This window comes from Streptopelia decaocto, assembly GCF_964273445.1.
Source record: "Streptopelia decaocto genome assembly, chromosome: 4".
NCBI lineage: Eukaryota > Metazoa > Chordata > Aves > Columbiformes > Columbidae > Streptopelia > Streptopelia decaocto.
The window spans coordinates 68,195,462-68,219,147 of NC_138658.1; the positions used below are offsets into that span (position 1 = coordinate 68,195,462).

Consider the following 23,686-nt stretch of genomic DNA (forward strand, 5'->3'; position numbering starts at 1 on the left):
CATGCACATACGTATGTATAGCAATCTGTAGGGCAGAAATTTTATTTTCTTTTATGAAATTGTGGCACATAGCCAAATAATACTGTTATCTGATTAAATATTCCAATCCAGTTAATTTCTGACTATCAAAGTAAAGGGGCTTGAAGTGGTGGGAAGAAATAACCGCTCAGGTGCAGAACAACCCACTCATTCCTGCTGCTGGTGCTATGCTCTCCCATGTCACGCTTACTATCCCTATGTAATCATTACAAAATATTATCTCAAAATAGAGCATTTTCCCACTCTCAGGATCTTCTTTTTCAGTTTATGCCACAGTGCAGTGATGATGCCCAGAAATACAGCGAGGAAAAGCATCCTCCTCAAGTATCCTCCAGGAACCAAAACACGGATTAAAACTCAGCTGCCTCACGGCAAAGCCAGCACTCACTGGCAACTCACATCGTTTACAGTTTCAGCACAACGTTCCCTATCCTCAAACACCTACAAAAAGTAAAACTAGAAATCTGAAGTCATAGCTTTAGCTTGTTGCTGTTCTCTCTACCACCTCGTCTTGAAAGCAAAGCACACTGTAAGGACAAACAATAAGAAAGATGCATTTCATATTCAAGAGGACAAAATGAAACAGCACCGTGACAGTGCAAGGCAGTTTTCTAACTCTCCTAAATTAGCATGTTAAACAATAAGCAGGGAGCTGTAATGCACTGCAGAATAGAAAAGCAGCGTGACAACATGCAGCAGAAGCAACCTTAGAAGTTCACGGAAACATAAGAATTTCTTTTTTAAATGCCGTGTTCCCCCAACACACACAAATACAGTGCATGTATGCGAGTGATTTTATTTCTCCCCTTCCCCCAATGCAACTTTGAAGTGAAAACAATAATTAGAAAACCTGAAACAGTCTGATTGATGACAACACTGTAAATTTAGAACAAAGGCTGACAGAAACAACCCATTCCACTTGGCAATTACGGCACTTAAATATCATGCAGTGTTGCTAGACACCTGTAAAATCCCGGTGCCACAAGACGTATTTCTCAGCAGGGAGGACGGCAGATTTAGCAGACTAAGCAAAGGCCTGGTAGCCAACAACTCCCGACTACTAAATCTGCACCCGAGTGTGAATTGCTGGGTGATGCTGGGCAAAAAATCATCTTACTTCCAGCTGTTTCATCAACAGTCTGGGTGAAGAGAATTATAAGGATTGCAGCAGGGTTAGGATGATGTTTTGGAGACATTAGCATTTGTTACAAAACATCAAGTTTAATATTATGGGAAATGATGTTAAAGATTATGCTCGTGGATCATACAAATGTAGACGGAGGGCATTCAAAGTTAAAGGGTTTACAGGATTTTCCCTAGTTTTCTATTTGATGAGTAGTCTGTACATTAAATACAGTAAGGGTGCCTTACAGAAAATCGAGCAGTTTTAACATGGTTGCCTGCTGTAATAACCTTTTTTATTATTAATACGAGCTTTGAGGAGAGATTAAATAAGAGAGGCACATATTTGATTTCCTTGCCTTACAAGCACATAGCTAAAATCACCACTCAGGATTTCCAGTATGAGGCAGTTTGTGCCTCACAGAGATAAGAATTAAAAAAAAATAATTAAAAAAAAAAAAGAAAAGCGGAGGGGCGGCAAAGGGGAGGGGGAGGGAGGGGGAACATGCAAATATTTCTGTTAAGTTCTAATGATTTTTTTTTCCCTGCAAACAACAAATGCCTCGCATTTTCTAAAGCCAACTTCCCCTCCTGACTGACACTGCGTGTTCTTTATCATCCCTCTGTAGACACCTCCACCCTCCCCCCGACTCCTTTGGAGCAGTATTGACGGTGCACATTGATTCTCCCTCTGCAGATATAATAGTTCTTTCGCTGATGCTGCTTATAATTATAGCAATGTGTGTCACTCAGTAATAAGACATTCAATTATTTTTGGCGCTGTGAAGTGTAACCCTTCAACTCACAAGAACAAAATCTAGGAGCTTCAGCCCCCCCCAAAAAAAACATTATTCTGTATTTATTTTGTTTAAACTTTGCCTTGCAATACCGATTCTCACTGGCCACTTCAAACTGCAGGAGTTTCACTGCAAGGAACTGCTGCCAACCTAACACAATCAGTCCCCTCAGCAAAGAGAGAAAATAAATAAACCTCTTTACCCCACTAAATGCATTTCCATCCCTCTGCATTATAACAACACTAACTAATTATAAAGAAACAAAGTTGTCCCGGAGTTTGACACGAAATGGGCGAAGAAATTAACAATGACGTAACAGCACTGGCAAGAGAGAATTTTAAAAGCGATATGAACAATCTTTAATCTTTTATCGACAGAATTCCTGTAGGAGACTTCTTTCTGAAAGGCAAAAATCACTGCGTTGCCCCTGCTAAAATCTCTTAAAATAAAAAGAATGAACTGAAGCTTACCTGTACTGGAATGTCATATTTGTAATTTTTATCTTTATTTCCTCTCCGTGGCGAATTTCTCCAGTCATTTCAAAGAGTTTGTTAGCCATTTTCTCATAAACTTTGGCATTCCTTTTAGTTTGTTTCAGCTCATCAAAAAATTCTTCCCAAACCAGCATTAAACCTCTCATTTCTGCATCAGTCCAGTTTCTGGCCCTCCTGTGTTTCTCAGTCTGAGAAGAGACAATGTAACTGGGAATTTCTGCTGCAGCCATTGCTGACTGACCTAAAAGGGTTTTAAAAGAGGACACTTAATATAGATTGAGTTTTTAGTTCAGGTTTTTTGTAGTGCAAGACATGCATATGTGGATAAAGAATTTGAATGACAACAGAACATATGAAACCTTTTTGCAACAGCTTGAAGCTTGAGTGCACAAAATGGGGCCTACATCTGACAGGCAGGAATTTAGTTAAAAGCTTTTAAACAGAGAAACGTCATTTTGATGTCACGTTTCCATAGCAACAGAGCAACTGCATAAGCTACAACAACAAAAACCTTTTAACTGAAAGCCAAAGAATCAGGACAAAGTTGACAGGCCATCAATATTAAAGCTTTTAAACACTTTAGGTTTAACAAAAAAAGATCTATGCAGCCTTTGAGCAGCTACTTTTAAGTTTCTACTTCTTTTTTAGCTTTTCCTTACCTTTTAGCAGACAATCTGCTAGCAGGGGGTCATGGTCGCCTGAACGAGCTTTTAAGTTGCGCCTTGACAGACTCTCTAGGAGGTTGCAAGGACTGAGGCCATGTACACAAAAAAAGAGCCTTTTCCTTTTCTTTTTGCCAAGATATTCTGCAAAAAGCTTCAGCCAGCTTTATGAAAACTATACATCTCTAAGCTAATAAATGTTTAAGCAGGCAGGCTCATTAAAAAGGAGCCTGCATCTGGGTTTAAGAATACGCACAAAACAGTATTTAAGTGTTTAAATATAGAGAGAAATGTATATACAATTGCAATATAAAGACACACTTCTTTTTCCCCGAGATGTTTTGCTGCTGATAAGCACACACTGCAGTCCTGTCAGTATGAATTTGCCTTTGTAGGTATGTATTACTGTATGTGTATTTTGTATTCCTAGCAATTTAGATGCTATTTATGCAGCCTGTGTTCTGCCTTAGGACTGCAGCAGAAGCATTTCACCTGCTTTATGGGGAACCTAAAAGGATTATTCAATGAGTTAAAAAAAGGCTGTGAGATGCTTAGAACTGTGAATAAATTGCTTCGCTGTAAAACAAGCATTTTGAGCTGGTTTCTATATAGGGCTAAATTCTGCCAGCAGTTATACCAGGGAAGCAGTGCTTATTCATCGTATTAAATATTGTGCAACACGAGGAGTGGGCCAAATTCTGCCCCCGCTCACACTCATGCAATCCGACAATCATCTTTCACGAAACAGTGAGATGCGTGAACTGCATTAATTCAAGCGCTACGACCAGCTAGAGGGAAAGATGTTAATTTCCTACAGTCCAAACATAACCCTGTTATGTAAAATATAAATAAATAAACCACGGATCTTTGGTATTATTATCATTATTATTATTATTTTCTGTTTCAGCATGTAACAGCAATAACCACCTCACTGCAGGGCATTTCCTGAAGATTAATGACAGGCAGGGGTTAATGGCCTGAGGCTCACCCAGTCAGTCCTTAATCCCCAGGAAATGTTCTGTGCCTCAATCCTTAATGCTTAAGTATCCTATAAATTGTAAGTCTTCTCATAACCACATCCTTGATCTTAACAATAGTTTAAAAATGCACAGATTGGTTTGCATCCTGGAGATGGCAAAAAGAGCACACAATGTCCCTAAAAGGTACACTAGCAAAATTTGTAGTAACGCTGGCTTCTTTCTGTTTTATTTATTCCACTGTTTATTACAAAAGGCACAACAGCATACCATAGAATAAGGGGGGTGGGGAGGGAATCACACATACTGTACATAGGAACCTCCACTGCTCCAGCCCTGAACATGTCTCTGTCAGAAATATACCTGCTGAGTCACTGGCTGCCTTAACAAAACAAAAAAGAATCCTCTAGCTTCCAGATAACTACTTTTAACTAGTAATATGACAGCCTAGCAACTATTACCTTAAAAACGTATAAATAGCAGCATATGTTGTGGTGATGATCTTGCATGGTTTGTCTCCTGGGTGGCCAGCTGGGAGACATCACATGATCAGGGGACAGATGGTGGTCAGAAGAAGATCAGCTGGTGACACGTTCATTTTATTAATTTATTGTTTTATTTTGTTTTGAAATTCCCATCACTTAACCTTGGGTTCCACGTAGCTATGTTAATACAACCGTACCAAACTCGGCTGGCTGTAGGGGCTGGGGATCACCAGGACAATTCTAAGGAAGCAATGCAGTGTCCAGGAGAAAAACACTGCTGGTGTCTCTTGTTATGGTTCTGGGGCTGACTTGGGACCAATGCACCCTACTGCAAAGCCAAGCTTGCTTTTCAACCTTTAATCATCCATTAGAGGTTTGTTTTTCCCCTCCACACTTTAATCCACCCAGGTTCTGAAAATGCTGATTGACACCACGGAAACCTATAGCATGATATATATACACTGTAAAAACCCAAAGATACGTACGGTCTCCGCTTTAAAGACTTTATTTAATCCCATTTCAAGCATGACAACCAGGACAGGGTGGGGAGAACCTGTCCAGCTGCAACAAGTTCTTCCTGTGGTGGTCCACAACTGTTCCATGCCCTTTCCATCCCCATGTCCCCAGCAGATGTGCAGCTGCTCCTTGTGGTCTGCATGTCTGAGGGGCCGTGCGCGGCCCAAAACCTGGGATCCTGCAGAGGGGGGACAGTTGTTTCCCTGTACAACTCGTGTCTTTTAATTTTTTTATGCGCTGTTTCCTATTAGTGTAATTGACAGATTGATATAGTGGTATAGTGCTATTTAACATCTGCTAAATAAAATGAATGCTTTCTAATAATGCCTCCCTCATTCCCCTCCCCTTGGCACCGGAAGGGAATCTAAGTTTCCAGGACTCAGGTTTTGTCCCCTCCTCTGAGAAAGTTGTTGATGCTAATTACGGAGAACCTGCATGTCTCCTCTGCCTCGCTGAAGCACAGTGACAAGCGGTTGATAAAGTGACTGTTTCCCTTTCCCTATGTGGAGCTGTAACCAAGGAAAACATTTCTACCCCCAAGTAATCCCCGCATTTCTCACCAGAGGCAAGCGAGGAAACAAAATGTCTCTCCAGGCTGCACTGCTCTCTGCTGATATTCTACAGACCTCCGTGATCCCCGGGAGTCACTATGCCCTTGTCCTGGTCCCTGGGTCAGGAGAAGCAGCAGAGACAGGGCCTTTGGGGAAGAGTTGCCCTTCAACAGCAGCACTACCTCAGCAGGACTGGGGCAGCTGTAACTATTATCTTCAAGAAAATAAGGATGTCACTTCTCTTGGAAACCACTAAAATACATAATGGAGCTTCTGAGGACACCTTTGTAGATGACTTTCCTCTGTAGGAGGAAGCTGTTCTCCCGCTCACCCAGTGCCTCCTCTGACGGGCACTGCGATGAGAAGTCTAGAAGATATTCTTACAAACACTGTCCTCAGTGGGCTTGAGGGTCTCACTCGTGCCCTTCCTTTTAGTGCATGTCTAAGAGCCCAGAGGAACGTGAATTTAATGATCTTCTTGCAAATCTGTTCTTCATATCATCTGTCTAAACACCCTACCTTTTTTTGCAGTCGTTATGTATCAGCTTGAATAATAGCTCTCACAGCTGTTCCACCTTTTATGGGGATCTCTAAAGATAACAAAACCCAAACAGGGTAGAAGTGGTTCAGGTTTGCAGATGTGGATCTAATGAAGTTTGCCTACAGATGTTTCTATCACAGAGTTCAGACAACTCCATTAATCCTAACATATCTGTTGATGATACTTGAAGTGATCTGTGCTAACCAACTGCATATACAGCCTTCAGCTTTGCAAGTGTGGGCTAACACATGCCAAATAAAACTTCCTTTAGCCAAGTTTTAGGGAAAGGGGGTTTCCCTTGTGTTTGCAGGGAGATAATGGCTCTAGTCAGTCAATTACTGGAGCTCAACCCATAAACTGTGAGCCATTAAACTGCGATTACAAAAGAGCATGTCTCATCCTGCTGATGTGGGTTGTGGTAGGAGAAGGCAGGCAGCACATTCTTGGAAAATCAGAATTTATTCCACTAGGATGCAGAAAACTTCTGAAACTTCTCCTAAACGTACTGTGTGTGAAAACCTAATGGGCAGCTGTCTACAGAGGTGCTGACACACAGGTCGCTGCCTATTTGGATTTCAGAAATGGAACTACACCGATTTTGGTTCAGGTAGGTCTTGAGACCAATTGGTCTGGTCCCAGTTTTAGCATTACTAGCAGCAAACACCCTTTGAGGCAGCGACCCTGAGCAGTGGCGCTGGGAGGAGGAGGGCCTTGCTGCAGGGCCGTCCCGAGTGTGCATCGCCCCTCAGACACAGGTCCAACTCTCTAAAACACAGCGGTGTTTCCATAGGGCATCCTGTAATGCCTTGGTTACATTTAACTCAAAAAACAAAGCTGCTCACAGCTTTTTGTGTTTAGGGCAAGCTGTCAAAAGCAAGGTCGTCCAAAGCACAGACTTGTCCCTGCTCCTTTCACTCCTCCAGTCTGTCCCACCAGGAACATAACACATGCGTGGGCAATCGCAAATCTGGAAACTGGGTAGTGGCTGCAGAGCACGTGTTCATCCTCTGGTTATTTCAGTGCCGGCACACCTTGATAACTCCATTTAAATGGGTGTAAATGTATGTATATGTCTGTTTAAAAACAAAGCATTTGGGTTTTGCATTGCACCGGGATACTATGTTTTAAGCTCAACACAGTTGTCTGCAGGTGTTGGGAAACTGTCTCTTGCCCCACATTTTGCTGCCCACCACGTTAAAATGCGCACTTTCTAAAGTCTTACTAAAAAAGGTGGGATTTAGTGTCTCTGATTGCTGCACACTGCAATTTACAAAGACTGATAAATGCAATGAGAGAAGAAATACTCTTCCACTGCTTCTGAAAAGCTTGGCCAGAGGAGATAGGCAGGGATAGGTGATCACAGAGTAGAAGCTGCCTTCTTTTCTCCTCAAAGAAACCAGCAGGTCCATGGCAGTGAAGCTGCTGTGCTCAGGGGAGTGCAGGCAACCAAGAGCTTACCCTAAGGTAGGGAAACACCCTGCAGACAGCAGAGCTGTGCTTGGGAACTCTGATAAGGTCCATGCACCCTTCAGTCTGCTGGTCTCCTTGGACAGTGGAGCTGTGTGGGTTTGTAAACACTCAGAAGCTGTAGAAAACCGTAAGTGTTCTGAACACAGAGCCATCAGGTCAATGCTATAAAACTGCACACGAACCACAGCCGATGTGGTCCTATTACCTGTGAGGGAAGTTTAAACACTACAACAGCACTCATAAAAGAAGCAAAAAGCTCACCAAACTGCAGGAGGTCCTATGACAAAGACAAAAAGAAAAGAAAAAAAAATATTCAAGCTGCAGAAGTACAGTAGGTGTCTCAAGGTACATAATAAAAGGACAGTCCCTTTTGTCAGAGGGTCTGCAAGCTAACAGGGAATAAACAGGACAGACCAGGAGGGACAGCAACACATTACTGAGCAAAAGCCATTGCATGGTTGAATAGCTTTGATGTACACCCAAAACAAATAATACCTGCAAAGAGGTCTGATGACAGAAACGGGTGCTCTGAAGGAAGCTGGCTGAGGGGAAGGGATCCTGGCTAACACTGGCCAAAGGAGATTTGGATATGTCAATGCTTAGGACAAAAAGAACAAGAAAAATCACTGTTCCCACACAAAAGCCCTGCCATAGGGCTGCACGGCAGGTCTCCCTGAGGGCAGAGCAGGGCACTGGGTGACCCAGGAGAACAGTGGTCAGAGAAGGTGCAGGTGAGCTGGAGGAAACTGGAGAGGTTTTTGATTTCAGTTTGCTAGACCACATCCTGCTTGAATTTCACTGTAATCAGAACATTTCCCAAAAGCATTTTGAACTTGCTGAACTGGCAGATTCTGACTGAAAATATCTCCTTTGACTATTTTAGTAGTAACCATGGAAGCCAGCTTTGCACAGACATTCCATTGGAGAGAGAAGAGTGGTGAGAGACAGCGAGGTGAGCACAGACAGGCTGGGAAATGGGGCTTCAGCAGTTTTTGTGGTCAGATCAGGCAGCTTTAGTACAGACAAGGGGGAGAACTGGATTTATGTGGGTCTTCGAAAGAAGGAACTCAGGGACTGAAGGGAACCCAAGGAAAACCAGGTATTCTCAGGAACCTGAGAAACCAGGTATGGACTAGTAATGCTGGTAGTATTTAGATTAAAAATTACAGTACTAAGAATTTTTTTAATTACTTTGCATTTTTTTTAAATTTAGCAGAAACACAAACACTCATGCTACCGCCTCTAATTTAGTATCTTGGGGGAAAAAAGACCCTTATGTCCACAAGTTAGGAATAACCACTCCTAAAATGTCTGGCACTTACAATATATGAAAGCAAGATGCCAGACTAGATGACCCTTCAGTCACACAGGATCCTAAATTTTCAGATATACAGGGAGAGACCAGCAATATTTTAAAAAAATCAGTTATATAGCATAGAGAGCAAAGACATCATTTCTACACGCATCATACTCCCAGTTCAATTTATGGCAAACAAGAATATTTCTGAGATTTTCTTATTCTTAAGAACTCATTTGCAGGTCCTTAGCATATAGAACAACCCTGTAGCATGTAGTATCAGGCATACTCCTTTTCTGGACTAACGAGTGTTACTTAATAAGTCCACCTCCCCGTATTGGGGTTTTAGCACATTTTAGCAAGCTACGTGCTGGAAAGTATCTAGTTCATTAAAAACTGGCCCCAAACTGCTATGCAAATATTTCTCTTTCAGAAGTAAATTCTTCTGAGAACCTGCTCTAAACAGTTCACTTCAGACACAGACCATGATTTAATCCCAGTTTGGATTTGAGACGTATCACAAAAGAAGAAAAATAATTGCAGTTGTGCAGAACTCTGTCCTGTGCCTTGTGCCGATTGAGGTTCCCACGATTCAGATGGGCAGGAGAAAAACGCTATGTCATGAAAAAACAGATGTTGGCAGCTGGATTGACCGTGGTGGTGCTGTGACTGCACACAACATCATTTCTGCCCCAGCAAGAATTAATGCTGCTGGTGTCATCCCTTCCTAACAGCAGCATAAAAAGCAGCAGTATTTAAATAAACACTTGAAGGAGGTTCATTGATCCATTAGCGAGAAGCTATGCCCTGGATTCAAGCAGATGAGAACGAGCCAAGCACAGGCATTGGCACAGGACCCCAGCTAAGCAAGCTTTCGCACTGTTGTGGTAGCAAGCATGAGAGATGCGTTGAATAGATGGGTTCTAGCTTGCTGTTCTTCCAGAAAGGAGAGTGGTTTGGGCCCTTTTCCAGCAACCCCAGAAAAACTGCAGTGCAAGTCGCTGGCAATTCCCTGCCAGAAGCTCAGCCTTGCCGCTCGCAGTTTGCTACTAGCTTGGCAGGCTGCTGCATCCACCTCGCAGCTGCTTACATCCCACGCTGCCTCTCCCTGACTCCCTGCCAAGGCCCACGGTGGATGTAGGAGGCTCTGGTCCTGGTCCCTTGCCATGCCATGCCCTTGCCATGTCTGCAGCCATGCCTCAGGTAACCCCAAGAACTGCACGTCTCATGGGCTCGTCTCGGTGGGGGACAGTGGTGGGATTCGGTCCTGCTCTTCTGCAGTTCAATCAGCCACAGGTTTTGAAAATAAAAAGCATTTAAAAAAATCAAAGATGTCTGCCAAGGTGAGAAAGGCAGGAGCTTCTCTGGCTCTCGTGTTTTTTTGCTTGGAGACCCTGGACTACCCCTGGTTGTGGGCTTTTCCTCTCACAAGGGTGCACTCAGCTCTCCAGCTCCACAGAGGAAAATTTACAAGATTAAAAAAAAACCATTTCCAATAAAATATTTAGGGCACAGGAGATTTTCGTATCAGTTCATAAAAGATTTAAATACTAAAATATAAATGGTGTTTTGCGTGTTATTGCGAGGCAGCCTCAGGAAGGGAAATTTGAGGAAAGTGTTGCAACCTATAAAGTTCAGACAATACTATTAAAAGGCTGCCTGATATGAGAGCTGCCAAAAAGATAAGTAAAACCAAATTCACCAGCAGTAAAGCTGTAGCCAAAGCGCTTATCTGCTTAAGTGGTGGCTAATGGAAGTTGAGACCATATAGGGGGTTGCTGCCATTTCTGGGACAGGCTGCCAGCAACGTCAGCCATCCTGCAGCATCTCCCTGTCCTTCCATGGGGAACACGTATGCCTTTCAAGGGACTGAACTGGAAGTCACAGCTGGTCTTGACTTTATTCCCAATGCCATGCTCAAAGTGTTTCAGAGGAGTTTAGCACTCCATTAGAGCACTACATGGAAAAGCTGCCATCTGCAGTGAAAACACACGGAGTTTCCAGTAGCAGGACATGTTTCCATGTCACCCCACAGAGACCATGCAGCTACATGGCCTGTGAAGTTCTGCATGGTCTGTTTTGCAAATGCTTCCCCTCAAAAGGATGACTTCTGCCTTTGTGCAGATGATCCACACAAATTCTTCAGCTACCGGGACACCGGGCTGCAGGTCCAAGACAAATGCAGCATTGGGAACTTAGGTGTTAGCTGTCACATCTCGTGATAGGTAGGAGGACAACTCACCTCAACGCAGAAAGGTTTATTGTGATATGTATATAGCATTGTCCCTCTTAACATGAAGTGGTTTGCCAGAATTTGGGGTCTTGTGATTCCTCTTGGTTTACAGCAGCCACAGTCTTGTTCCCTGGACATCCCAGGGACAGTCAGGATGTGTCATCTTCCCTTCTCACATCCAAGTTGCCCCTCCACCCAGCCTTCTGCTCAGGGATGCTGCATCTCATCTCGCTGCCATCACCATAAGTCCGTGCTGCGATTGCTTTTATGTTCCTCCTTGACTCCTGGCTTTTTCCAGTAATTTTTCCCTCTCCGTGGCTCTCCACTGCTTGTCAGATGCAACTCTGCTCCAACCACTCTCCAGCCACCAGAGTTCAGTTTATATTCCAGGCTTAACTAGTCCTCCAATCTGGGCATTAGCTACTATTGTTTCAGCTATCACTAAACCAAGGAGTGTGTATTTGCTTCCTCTCTTGGCCTCAGGAAAATTCTGCCAGCGAACCCATCAGCGCAAGGACCAGAGAAACATTTTCTAGCCATCGCATACAGGAGCATTCTGGCCAGCCTAAGGATGTCCATCTGCCTCCTTTCATAAGTTCTCCTGAACTAATGCACGCCCACAGACCACTTCTGGATGCAAACTTTTCTGCGTCCAGCACCAGCTGTCCAATATCACCAGTGATTTTCAAATTCTCCCCGGTGCTTTCCATTCAACATGGCATTCAGTGTCATAAAACAGAGGATGTGCCCAGAATAAGTGTCGGTGTGTGCACGGGAAGGCAGCATGATTTGCTTGCCCACATGCAATGTCCGTATTAATAGAATCATAGAATATCTCAAGTTGGAAGGGACCATTAAGCATTATCAATTCCAACTCCCTGCTCCTCGCAGGACTACCTAAAACTAAACCATACGACTAAGAGCATCATTCAGACACTCCTTGAACCCTGACAGGCTTGCTGCCATGGCCGTTGCCCTGAAGAGCTTGTTCCAGTGACCAATGACCCTCTCAGTGAAGAACCTTTTCCTAATGTCCAACCTGAACTTTCCCTGATGCAGATTTGGAGGAAAACAAAGGTAATACTACCAAAATGAGTGACGAAGTACCTGCCACCATCCATTCCCCTGCTGAGTAGATCATGCGAGTGCAATCAATAAGATTAGTTTAAATTATGGATTAACTGGACTCAGTTTGCCTGCAGCAGATTGGCAAGCACACAAACGACTCTTTTGGCAGTAACGCTGCCTCCAGTAGGTGAGCAAAGATTATTCTGAGTAATAACAAAACTGAAGAGCTACAGACCAGATTTTCAGTAGTGCAGAGCCTACCTGTTTCCAGCCAAACTCCATAGGGGGCTGGGCATACCCAGCATAAATAAGAAACCTAATCCAGATGTCTGAGCAGGGAGTGCAGACCTAAAACATGTGGAACCTGAAACCACGCAGATGCAGGAGACATCCAGCATCAAGATGCAAGAACAGACAAGCTGTCCAAAGGGAGTTCATGTCAGAGGTATATGGCACGAGGGAGTCCTTGTTTTGTTTCATCTCTAAACACCCAACTGCCAGATTTCTGCATAGCCAGAAGGAGCGCTTTCGGATTCCTGTGTTCTAAGCAGATCTTCAGTTGCTCAGAAGGATGGGATTTTTTGGTGGCATAAAACAGTTTTAATGACTGTAGGACCAGAGACCTTCTAAATAAAGCAACAAGGAACCACCATCTGATTGCAGAGATACGAGACTAAACAATTTACAAAAAACCAAGCCAGTTCACGACACAGTATCTCATTCTCTTTAATAAAAGCGGTCAGTGATTTAACGTGATGTGCTAACAGAAAGCAATAGTGCATTCCCAAGGAGGCACTCTTGTGCAACTGGTTACTAGAGGCAACCAGCCGACTCCAAATGACTTCTGGAAGTCAGTCCTCTTCTCCCCATACCTCACTCACCTCACTGTAGAAGTGTGTTGTGAAAACTACTTGGACTGGCTTTAGCTCCTGTTTTGCTGTGGATTTAAAAAGAGCTGAAGAGGCTGATCCACAAACCTTCCTAACCAAGGGCAGAACAAGTATGACTGCTTCTTGTCAGCATCTTACCAGCCATATACATGAAAATATTCTTCTCTGCAACTTTAACCCAATAGTGATGGCTTACAGTCTTCACTGACTCTTGCCCCATACTGTCTCTAATGCCCTGTAGCAATATCCCAGTGGCTGAAGCCACTCAAGCAGACCAAAAAATGCATCATGGGCAGTCTAAAATATTCCATGCTAATGTCATGGCTTTCTCCATTTGCACCATCTTTCCTGTCTGCACACTATACTTCATGACAACTGGACAGGCAGATTATAATAAAGCTCATGCATACCTTTTCAAATGATTTCTCATCAAGTCTCAGCGGGAACTAATTGAAGATTAAACTAATCGTTCCTTGAGGCCTCTTATGGAGTGTTTTATCATTTTTTTTTGGTGAATACATTATGGAGAACTTCACTGAAGTGCTGATCTGACAGGACCACTGAACACACAAGCTGGAGTGGCTGGACATGGTTGGCCCGTGTACATAAAACACAGGAAAGAAGTGGAGGACAGTGGTGTTGATGTTGTACCAACACACATCTGGCAAATGAGGACTCGGGACGTCCTTAACAAATGGGACAAGACAATCCCTTATCCATTTCTTCTGGCTGTGAAAACCAGTCTAGCAAAACCATGATAGTAAATGTTGTCGAAAATATCACCTTGCCTTTCTGAAAACAAAGCAGCAAGTCTGACAAGAGCTGTTTGACGTTAGGTGAAATATTCCTGACGAACTCTCTGATCTTCTCTGCCTCCTGAAATCTGGAGAATACCACGATGCTCAGCCAAAACCCAGCTACTGTAGCTCATGTGGATCTCTGCTTTAGCCTGCTTCCACAATAACCAAATTCTTTTCATCGACCGATCTGCAGCTCCATCCCTGACCTCTGATCTGCTCGGTGCTCTCTGGGAATTGTACATGGCTATCAGATAACCACAGCTGACATCCAGACTTCCACCAGCCGCTGGGTGAGAGCCATAATGCTGGGTCGCAGCAGAATCCCAGACGAAAAAAATAACGTGCTTCTTCTGCAGTGCCTTGCAAGGTTAAGGAGTCATTTAATCAGAGATGAAAGCCAAAAGAAAAATCCAAAAAGGTTTTGAAGCAACAGAAAGTACCCCCTGGAATGTCAGAACCAGATACTTCACTCTGTAATAAAAACCATGGTCCCAAAAGCAGGATCAGATATATTCTTACTAGTGTTTGCTTTGACAGAAATACACATTTTCAGGTTGCTGCTGCTGCAAAGGCAGAAGAGAACCCTGAACACTGCTCACCACAACTGTTGGGAATATTTTGGGAGTATTTTATACATCTCATTACCGTAAATGTTTTAGAAACACTATTTTGCTCTATTCTACTCTGCCTCCCTATGTCTTTTTTATCCTACGAACAAGAACCCCTTCAGGCAGGCATCACGTGCAAGTTCCCATCTAAGCATTTAAAATATTACAGGTGGTGTGAGTTATCAGTCAAATTTCCTGAAATCACTCTCACTTTTAAGATCATTTAGATGCTTCCCACTACTTTTGACATGCTACTATATAGGAAAGCAAGAGCACATTCATTTTAGATTAACATGATATGATTGCAGTACACTCAGAAATGGTCAAAAATCAACTCTCTCCTTCCCAAATACTCAATTCTGTATGAAACCACATTAAACCATAAGTGAATCTCATGAATAAGGTTTTCATTTACCTTTGACTGTTAATTATTGGCAGAGAGTCAACATCTGTGCCACTGCTTATTTTATTTATACACACATATATATACACACATACATATATATATAAAAACATATACACACATGCTTTTTATATCTTTTTATATACACACACACACACATTGTTTTATCTAGCTGATTTCTAATAGCAACTATTCCAACACAAGTCTTGGAAGAGGAAGAGAAGGGACAGCTGAAGCAAGACCAGGCCATTGCCTCATAGCAGAGCCCAGTGAAATCTCACTGTGTGCAGGATGTAGACACGCACTTCTTTTTCCCTCAAAAAATTCATAAATGCATTGCATGTCCCTATAGACTCCGCATCATCTCAGGACAAATCCAAGACTGCTAAAAATCAAAAACATTCTTGGATACCACAAGTTGCTTTAATGTGTGCTGTAGTTTTACATAAGAATCACCAAAAAGAGAAATTATTTTGTCTGTCTTTAAGCAATATTCTCATCAGAAAAGTCTGCATGTAAAAGCTTGGGGAGACAAAGAGACCAACTGCCAGTCCAACATGGGACTTCAAGAACACTTGTCCACTGTGAGAAACAAAAAGTTGTTGGACTCTCAAAACCACGAAGAAATGCTAAAAGTCAACACATTTTAAAATACACCCCTCCCCATGTACTAGCTAACATCTCTGACAGAGTCCAGTCGCACAGCAACCTCAGCGCATCAGGAGAAAGCAAATGGGTTCAAGGACAAAGTACTGATCAGTTAAACCCTATAAAAACCCAAATCAGCAAAAAAAAGTAGGTATTGTAATGTGGACTCCTCTAGCCACAAGGTAGAAACCTATGAAGCAACTCCATGCAAGGGACTGGAACAGTGACCAACCTGGCCTCCTCTGGCTGAAGAGAAGATAACACAGCAACTTCTCCACGCTCAGAAATTGCAGCCCTGAAACACCCGGCCCCGTTCCCTTGCCCTGTGTTTTAGAGGTGGAGCAAAAGGGAGGCACAGGCTCAACACACAAACACTTTTATGGCTTTGGGGGGTTTTATGGTAGGGAAGAAAACCTTCCGTACCTGCTGTCCTAGGAACAGAAGATCCTCCATGAGCCTTGAAGTCGACGCAGGAGTCCTCACAGCAGATCACCGACCCGGAGCAGAACTTCGTGTCTGGGGGAAAACAAGTTCGGCAGAACAATTCACCATGTGGGGAGGTGAATGAGGAAACATTTCAGAGCAATTGAGGAGGAAGGTCAGCCATGCTTAGCCAAGATTATCTTGTAAAGGTCTAGATGAGGTGGGTTTAGTTTGGCTTGCAAACTCTAACCTTTCAAACAGCGCAGACAAATATATTCCCCATGCTAAATGACTTGAATTGGCCTGTAAATCTTCAACAACCTCACTCTTGTGTGCTGAAAGCTACTCACTTCGAGCCAAAAGAAAATGACAAACATCCTCATCCACATGTTACTGCTGCCAGCAAAAGGTGTCTCTAAAAAGACATCCCAGGCTCACCCAGGCCACCAGCACATGCAATTTTTCCCTACTTTTCTCTCATCTGCCAAACTCTTCTATTACTTAGTTAATGCTTAAAGCTCAGTGTGCTGTCCTTCAGAGTATCACAAATCCTTTTTAAAACACGGTGAGTCCTGAAGATATTGTTAACTCTATTGTACACAAGAAGCCAGAGATAGCAAGAGAAAAAAAATCAAAAGCTTCTAAATTACTGTGAAACTGAAGCAATTTCCAAAAGAGAATCAGACACTCCAGAGCTAAAGTCAACCTTGAACATCCTTCAGTCACATCTCAAAATGAAACATGTTCTCACTTCACTTAGGCAAGGTCCTTAAAGCCAGAGAGGTACTAAAGAGTATTGCAACAGGAAACAATTTCCAAGAGCTAAATTAACCATGGCTTCTCTGCTCCTCCAAGAAAATAACTGATCAGGTGCCTAAGAGTCCACAGGAACCCATTTTTTTTCCACCAAAAGAAGATATTTGGGTACCTCAAGTTTTTCTTCCTCCATGTTGCGATCCCACCATCTTGGCTGAGCTGAACCTCTTGGCACTTAGGCCCGTGAAAGCCCACTTGGGATGGGGGATGAGCACAGCTCACGCTCCTCAACGTGGCTCTGGCGTCAGTGCGAGGGAGCAGCCGCTCCGACGTTCATTTAAAGACGTGGCTGGAGGAAGAGGATGTGGGTGGGGTGGCACGAAAACAGCACCCGCTGCCAGGCCATGGTGGTTGCAACCTCTCCCTGTGGAGAGAGGTGCTGGGTTTGGACTCTGCCTCCAGGGTCGGTTTTGATTTTTATCCCAGTGATGTTTTTCCATGTGAAGCGTGTAGTGAGCAGCCTTGGGAATGCTGCCAGGTGCCTGCTCCCCACCTCCCTTCAGGGGAGGTCCCAACCAGTGGGCCACAGTCAGGCTCCCACTTGCTTCTCCTCTCCGGCTCTGCGAATCCTTCTCCGCACCATGGCACAACTTCAATAGGGAGGGCTGAGCGGTTGCCTACAGCCTGGGAAGGGACAGGTGGATTTGAATACCCCTTGGGAGAAGGAGGACCCAAACCCAAGTTCCACCACTTCTGAGGCGAGTATTACGACAATTAAGTTATTACATGAAAACCACCGCACCGATCATTTGTATCTTAAACAGCAGCGCGAGGCTGTGAGCCGAGGCCTTGGCAAGAGGGGCAGGTTTGACTCCCCTGGCTGGGTTTGGAGCTTGCAGAGTGTGGGAGCCGCTTGTGGGATGCGGCGTGAGAGCCGGTACGAGAATGGGACACGGGTACCTGGAGCCAGAGCCAAAATCAGTGCAGAGAACCCAGGGGACAAGTGCCAGGGAGGGAACAAGGTCTTGCAAACAAGCCCTCTTAAAATCACCAAAGATACATCAGGTCCCACCATTCAAAGGCCTGACCTATTACTTCAGGGTTAAAATGTCAAGCTGAAAATCTCTTTATCACCACCAAAGTGCTTCTACCTTGAATTCTTAAGGGTTTGTTTAAGCTGAGGTTAAAAATAGTCCAGGTTCCTTGATTTTTAAGCAGATCATAAAACTCTCCGTAGTCCAATAGGCCATATAAAGTTTCTATAGTTTTACTAACTATTGTGTCTCTAATCCAGCTTCCTGCACCTTCTTCATCCTCAATCTAAAAGAGTTTAGCTGCAAAAATTTAAGAATTCCTTTAAGAAAGCCCTTTAGTTAAAGCAACGCTTAGCCAATGTGTTTTTATCACAAACATACACAATAAATTAACAGCTAGCTCTATGTTTAATTGTTAGAAGAGTACGTTTGTAATTAAAGAGCAAGGCTATACATGTGTTTTTAAATCCTGTGAGCCTGATTTTCTTCAATTTTGCTGTTTCTTCCAATTCTTTAAATATGTATTTGAAAGAAGTGGAAGGACAAGTAGCACTCTTTGGAAGTTGCAAATAAGTCTTTTGAGAAAATAAGTACATTTTAGTCTGACTGAAATATACTAACTATAAAAACAGGAGCTATACAGTAGAAAATGGACACTTTTTGACAAAACAGGAGGTATTTAGAGGACATATCCCTCTAAATAGGGCTAGCTTAGTAGGCTGAGTAAACGGAAATATTTGCAATTCATTTTAGACATTTGTCAAGATAATTTCACAGGTAGATGTGTGTAGGAGCCTCAGAATTTGTTTCAGGCCCATTTGGAAATAAAGTCTGACACAAATTTTTGATTTAGATTTCAGATTCATCTCAGCAACATAGTCATTAGTTTATCCGACAGCGTTAAAAGCTAACAAGCGCCCCTAAACCTCCCACAAAATAAGAAAATTACAGCTAAAATTCTGCATCATTCTACGCTGGTGATTTTTAGACACAAGTTCCCACTCACCTTAACAAGGTGATAATTTAAACATCTCTGCCAAGAAATACCACTGCCTTGCTGGACTCCCACAGCTCTGAAGGCACCTGCTGGTGGGATTTGATACCCTGTGCCCAGAGCATCAGAAAGTGCTTGGGAGGCTTGTGTTAGGAAAAAGTACGGAGATTAAATTCCTTGGAGTTCTTTTTTATTCTAAGAGAAAAGAAGAGAGGATCCTACATTTTGATGTGTCTGAGTGTAAGGACACAAATACAGCTTATGGTCCTTCCAGCCAAGCACCTGTTGGCTATAGAAGAAAAACCACACAGGTGTGTCCCCATTGACTTGCTACAGCCATTTTTTTCATCATTTGCGATGGTGTGGGAGCATTCCAAAGTTTAACATTGCTTTCGGCATTTGGAGAACAATGCTGGACAATCCTGCCTGTCACATTATTTAATTAAATATCAAAAAATTAATTATACCACAGGCAAATATATAGTGCAGTCTTTCCAGTTTTAGTTTTAGAATCTAGCTCAGTTATCAGCACAAATGACACTGCTGAACAGGGGGAAGAGGTGGAAGGAACAAGAGCAGGACACAGCTACTACTGCAATGGCAGCAGAGCTGAGCAAGCTTAATGCATCCAAAGCAGAGACCAGACAATTCTCTGGCAGCATTTGAGAAACACATGAAAAAGCCGTATGTCGTGGTGCCAGCAGTAGCAGAGCACTGAACCTGGTGACCCCAGGCATCCTTTCCAAGCACGTGTTTAAGTTCTCTTGGCACAGAAACTATTCTGTATGTATCATCATTACGGCAGCTTTTCTGTGTACCATTTCTACTTCTACTATATCCAAGACAGAGTCATCACACTGCACAACACCTGGGCTTATTGTGGATTTACACACAAATCTAAATTTATTTTTTATTTTATCTGTGAAGTCTTTAACATCCTATTTATTGTATTGAGCACTACTAAGGTTTGAACTAATTATTTTTCAAGAAAAATTCAAAACAACACCAAGATATTTTTCCTGAATGATTACATCTCTGCAGATGCATAGGTATGGTTCTTTTCCCTTGTACATTACTTGGCGTTGTCTAGACAGGGTGAGAAAATTGAGAAGAATATTCACAACCAGTTTTTTGTCCACCTTGAAAATTCCTTATATATAAAGTTTATCATCTCTCCTTTTTTCCTAAAACATTAGTAGATAATTTAACAGTAGAGATACCAAGAGAGACTCCTGTAGCCTAGTGACTTTATTGCAATAGGAAAACTGATTATTCAGTTCCTACCCTCTGAGTTATTACCTTTAACTAAATAGAGACATAACCAGTTCAAAACTACAGGAGTGCTTTCCCTTGTATTTCTTGAGAATTTAGGTGTGATGGCCATTAGTAAGGGACCTTGGAAGTCCAGCTATACCTTATGAACTGAATCACCCCTACCCATGGGCTGCTTGGCTTCAAAGCACATGGATTTGTGACAGTTTCCTTCTACAAAATCCATTTTGACATTTACTCAATGTATCATATTTACTCTATGAATTCAAGTCTTCATTTTAGTTTCCATAAATTTCTCAAGAAAATCTAGATTTACCAGTGTATATAGCCCTTCAAACATCAATTACATTTGCCACCTTCATTTGCCACAGTAATTATTTAATTCATATCAAACAAAACTATTAACTTGACAACACCACATTTGGGACTCTTGGCTGGCTACCATGGCTACCACCTATTTTAATCAATAGTATTGTGCATTTTATCCAGTTATTCTAAACATGTTCTGCTGACTCTTCAGTTTACAACAGCTCTTGACACTATTTCAGATACCAAGGTGCTCCAGAAGAGAAAGCTCCCTGAGATCCTTCCTAATGAACAGAAAGCAAAGATTTATTTGGCCTTTCTGTAGCAGCCTTATGCACTTGGAGTGTTCTTATTACACTGCTATCACCTATCAGGGCTGCTGATGGACAGGCTTCCTACTCTTCATGTGTTTGAAGGGGTTTTCTCATTGTTTCTGTGAGTTTAGCAAGCTGTTCCTCAAAATTGATTTTACCTGCCTTGTTTAACTTGCCTTATTTAACTTGAATGTATGCTCTTTTCATTTTCTCTGTTCAAACATGACCTCCGCTTTCTGAAAGATGTCTTTTTACTTCTAGCACCTCTCTACTCTTCCATTAGACAACACCAACTTTTCAGGGAGTTCTGCTCAAGCCTTTTGATAGAAAAGCAATACAAAATTCCTTGAGCGCATAATGTCTTCTCACCAGACTGCATGTTCTCTGCAAGTATCTTATTCTTTTATCTGTTCCTTCGAACCACAAAAATGTAAGAATCATTCTTATGTCTTCCACCTCACTGAGATTTTTTTGTTTGCGCAAGGACAAGCAGAGTTTGTCCTGGTCACTGCACATTGCTCTGGGCTAAAACCAGTGCTGTTTTTGTCTTAATTATAGTAATTCAGTTCACACTCATACATCGTTTTCCCTGTTGTCTCTCACATCAGGTTCTTTCTCCTCGTTTTCTGATCCTACATTTACTGTCACTGGTATTTCTCCCTTTCTTTTGTAGAGAAAGGCCCTTTCTTCCCTGAATACATTCTTGATAACAAGCGTGTCATAAACAAATACAATTCTCTCTTCCAAGTGAAATCGCTCCATTTGCCAAAACAAGAAGAGTCCATATTTCCAAATCAGAGTCCTCTGATTTTCTCAGCCAGCATTTTCAGGAGAATTTTCCAGACAGTTTCAGAGCAATGTCTCAGTCATCACCGTGCAATAGGACTAATTATGAACACCAGCATCAACACTGCCATCTCCACATCTGTGAGATAAGAAACGTATTCCCCGAGCATTATCCTTTCTTTGTTTCCCACAAGAGCACTGAAGTTCCCTGGAAGGGCAGTTTCTTCACACCTCCAGCATAGTTTGGATGACAAGTCTAAGAAGATTAGTTTCCGTAATGTTTTCTAAAAACCAGTGTAAGGAGGATCGCAGACACAGATGACTGATTTTCATCCAGGAGATTCTAGCATTGTTCCACTACCTCATGCATTTATTAGGATTTCATTTCCTTGTGGAGCCTCAAGGGAAATTTCATAATCAGCACACCTGGTATGTGTAGTATAAATAATTAAGGGGATGCCCTCTCTAACAATCTATGCAGAAAAGCTGTTCTGCTGCGAGAAATGGCCTGGATCGTAGTCTCATTAGAAGAAATAATTACGGTTATGAGATCCTCTCCATGTTCAGATTGAAAAAGCCTCATGAATGTTCACTTGAAGCAGATGGAGTCAAGGCTCTACCTGATCTACAGCCAGTATGTTTGAGTTATTTCAACATTATTCCTTCTACACTGGCAGTGTAGATGGTACTTCACCACCATTTTTCTATCCCAGAATGTAACTCATACCTCGCCTGAACAAAAAAGATCACGACGCCGATTTAGCTTACATCAAGAAAAATATTTTCTGTGACAAATTTGGCAATAAGACAGCACTACGCGAACTGGCTTGATAACAAAAACACTTAGCACAAACCATGTCAAAGAGGACAGAGATCATTAGAATGTAGCTTTATCTATTCAACAATTTGCAAGGGCAGTATATTTATTACAGCCCAAGCTCTGGTCTTCTTTGTAGGTTTTCCCCTCAGAAACTAAGAGCACTGAAGTTCTCACAAATTGGACCTTCTGAGAAGAAGGAAATATATTAATATTATTACAGCAAGTGGATAAAATAGTCAACACCTCCTTTGCATTGCAGGACATGCAAATTCATGTCTGCTGGCTCAGAGTAACAGGTTGGTAGAATTTGCACAATTTTTATCTGAAAGGGTTATTTGGGGGTTTTTGTTTGTTTGCTTTTGTTGGGTTTGGTTGGTTTTGTTTGGTGTTTTTTTGTGGTGTTTGTTTGGTTTGGTTTGTTTTCACTGAAGTGCTTTGTGCCTTTCTCTGTTTCACCATCAGAACCCTTTGTTCTGAATTCTTTCTGCTACCTTTGTTAATTTCCTGCCTTACTCTGTATTTTAAAATTTACACTACAGATCCTTCACTTGAAATCTTTCTTTTTCTTTCCCTAAACCTGAACTCAAGTTTTACTTTAAAGCTTCTAAAAAAGTTCTCATATAAGTGTGCTTACCTTTACATGGCCACCTGTAACTGAAGTTCAGCACAGTACATGGCATATTTGTGATTTGGAATCCAGTTTTGCAGATAAAAGAGTTTAAACAGCTCATTTAAATATGCCTCTTTGATATGTAAGTGAAATAGATTCAAACACTGAGATTACTGTTCTTTTCCAACATATTAATTGGATATAGACAGTCAGATCAAGAAAATCAGCTTCTCATCAAGGGCTGTGTTCTAAATTCTGATTTTTTTTAAGCTAAAAAATGCCAGTTTATGACAAAAATACTAAATCTTATATGAACAAGACCAGAGATGTATGCAACACTGTGTAAACATACTCCCACTCTTTCATCTTGCCCAGTTACCTTAGGTCCAAATAAGTGCTTACGCATTTTTCTAAAGCAATCAGATTTGAAAGCTTTATGACTAACTAAATCTCTTGCTCTTAACGTGAGCAAACCATATTTGAATTCCTTTTTTTCAATGGGTTACAAACCAAAGCGTATTCATTACCAGAATTTGTCCCTTTTCCAAAAGCCTGACACTACAACTGGATCTGATTGGGCACCTCCTTACACCTATATGTTGCTATAAGGGGACTCTGCTCAGGTGCACGGGTCCTCTAGAACCAGAATCTTCAGTCACAGCATCATAGGATTATAGTAGTTCTCCCAAGACAAATAAAGAAGACTCACGTTTATCTTCAAAGTTAGTTTGTATTGGCAATATCAAGACCTTACCCCTCAATTTAGCAAA

The 23,686-nt window shown here is 42.2% G+C and overlaps 2 protein-coding genes across 2 annotated transcripts in view; both read right to left on the bottom strand.

Moving 5' to 3' along the window:
- Positions 1-16,054, bottom strand: part of MSANTD1 (Myb/SANT DNA binding domain containing 1) — a gene marked incomplete at both ends in the record, with an annotated part of 32,823 nt that extends 16,769 nt beyond the window's left edge. The window contains 3 exon segments of the mRNA XM_082051412.1: positions 2,429-2,693; positions 15,792-15,973; positions 15,975-16,054. Coding sequence (XP_081907538.1) covers positions 2,429-2,693; positions 15,792-15,973; positions 15,975-16,054 — 527 coding nt within the window.
- HTT (huntingtin) overlaps positions 7,807-23,686 on the bottom strand; it is a 116,165-nt gene continuing 100,285 nt past the window's right edge. The window contains exons 68-69 of the mRNA XM_082051409.1: positions 16,025-16,117; positions 7,807-7,931 (exon numbers count right to left, since the gene is read on the bottom strand). Coding sequence (XP_081907535.1) covers positions 7,912-7,931; positions 16,025-16,117 — 113 coding nt within the window. The 3' untranslated portion in view covers positions 7,807-7,911. The remainder of the gene's footprint in view (positions 7,932-16,024; positions 16,118-23,686) is intronic.